The 1,486-nt window shown below is 37.3% G+C and overlaps 1 protein-coding gene across 3 annotated transcripts in view; it reads right to left on the reverse strand.

Annotated features, from left to right (window-relative positions):
• Positions 1 to 252: 252 nt before the first annotated feature.
• CDKAL1 (CDK5 regulatory subunit associated protein 1 like 1) overlaps positions 253 to 1,486 on the reverse strand; it is a 361,527-nt gene continuing 360,293 nt past the window's right edge. For all 3 annotated transcript variants that reach the window (XM_042869783.1, XM_042869784.1, XM_042869785.1), the window contains one exon: positions 253 to 802. In XM_042869783.1, the coding sequence (XP_042725717.1) occupies positions 599 to 802 (204 nt within the window). In that variant the 3' untranslated portion in view covers positions 253 to 598. The remainder of the gene's footprint in view (positions 803 to 1,486) is intronic.

The following is a 1,486-nucleotide window of genomic DNA, read 5'->3' on the forward strand; positions in this document are numbered from 1 at the left end:
ACACAACTGTCTTTGTAAAAAAATGATTTTTGTTGTATCAACAAAGCTTAGTAATTCCTTCTGAAGTTGACAGGCAAGATGGCAGACCAAGAATTCTTTCAGACAGGAGAACAAAATCAATAGCAACAAATGATGAATTTTAATGGCCGAGCAGTGTTTGATTCTAATGTAAAAAGATACATATCACACTGCATTAAGCAAAATCTTTAAGGAAGCTGTAAATGTTCTGCACATAAAAGACTAGCAGAAAAGCTCAATTGAAAGATTTATTAAAAGCTTTATGAGTTTTCTGCACACAATTCAACCTGCCACGGCAGTTACAAAAAGAGTAAGCAATACAAACATTGCATCATTTTAGAAAAACAAAGAGGAAGAAAGATACAACAAACTTCCCTGCCAAACAAAGATCTCAAACTTCAGGTCTCCCAGAGCTTATTAGCATTCTCTCCGATGAATGACAGGAAAGGCATAGGGTGAGTACAAATTATTGCCCGATTTATATCACTTTTTAAGAGAGAGAGAATTGTTGCTCTAAGTGTTTTCTTTGAAGATTTTAAACAGCAATTTTTTTTTTTTTTAAATGAAAACCGCATTCAATTCACAGTTCTCTTTTAACTCCTCCATAGTAAACCATAGCAAGAAATGCCAGTAGAGCCAGGCTGACAGACAGTATCTTCAGTCCTCTTCCTTCTTGGTGCCATGGGAGATGCAAAGCCATCCAGGGGATGAGTGCTGCTTTCACTGGGATCTCAGCAGACGGATGTGCTTTCCACTTTGTGCCATTCCGTGCATGCCTGAACTCCTGTGAAGAAATGCATGCATTAAGATTGAAACTTTGCTATGTATTTCTGATTGTACATATCAAATACAAATAGAATCTTCCCTTTGCATTGACGTTCAAGATAATACACTTTTTCAATGCAAATTCAATCTGCACTGCACCAACATCTAGTCATCTGTTTTTCATACAGAATTCTTACCAATGCCATGCAAAATCAATCTTTCTAATGGAATTAACTGCCACATCAATGAAGCTGTTAACAAGAGAAACAGATCTCCCACTAGAAGCCTTCTCATTCAGTTCCCTGGTGTGCCTGCCATTACCACTCTCAACCTGACTGCAAGCACCAAGATCCTCCAGAACATGTGGACTTCTAACTGCAGCACAAGTTACAGATGCTGAATCACCACTTCAGCTTAAATCCAAGAGGAAAGAATAAGATATTCCTCTGTCTTGCAACCTTGTTCAGTTCAGCATGCTATCCATGGAGATATTTAAAAGTAAGAGCATCTATTAAAGCTGTAATCTGATTACATCTCCAAGAGGTGTAAGTGGAAAAGAAAGTAAAAGGTGTAATTACACAAGGGTGAAATGATCTTGCATCAGACAATTCAATACTTCTGCTCAGCATTTCTTTCATCTTCTCTTTATCTCAATAATGAATTCAACTGAACTCAGCCTGGTTTATAAATTGGTCTGAAATTG

The sequence above is a fragment of the Lagopus leucura genome, unplaced genomic scaffold (assembly GCF_019238085.1).
Source record: "Lagopus leucura isolate 7727_CA_CO unplaced genomic scaffold, USGS_WTPT01 Super-Scaffold_100002, whole genome shotgun sequence".
Taxonomy (NCBI): domain Eukaryota; kingdom Metazoa; phylum Chordata; class Aves; order Galliformes; family Phasianidae; genus Lagopus; species Lagopus leucura.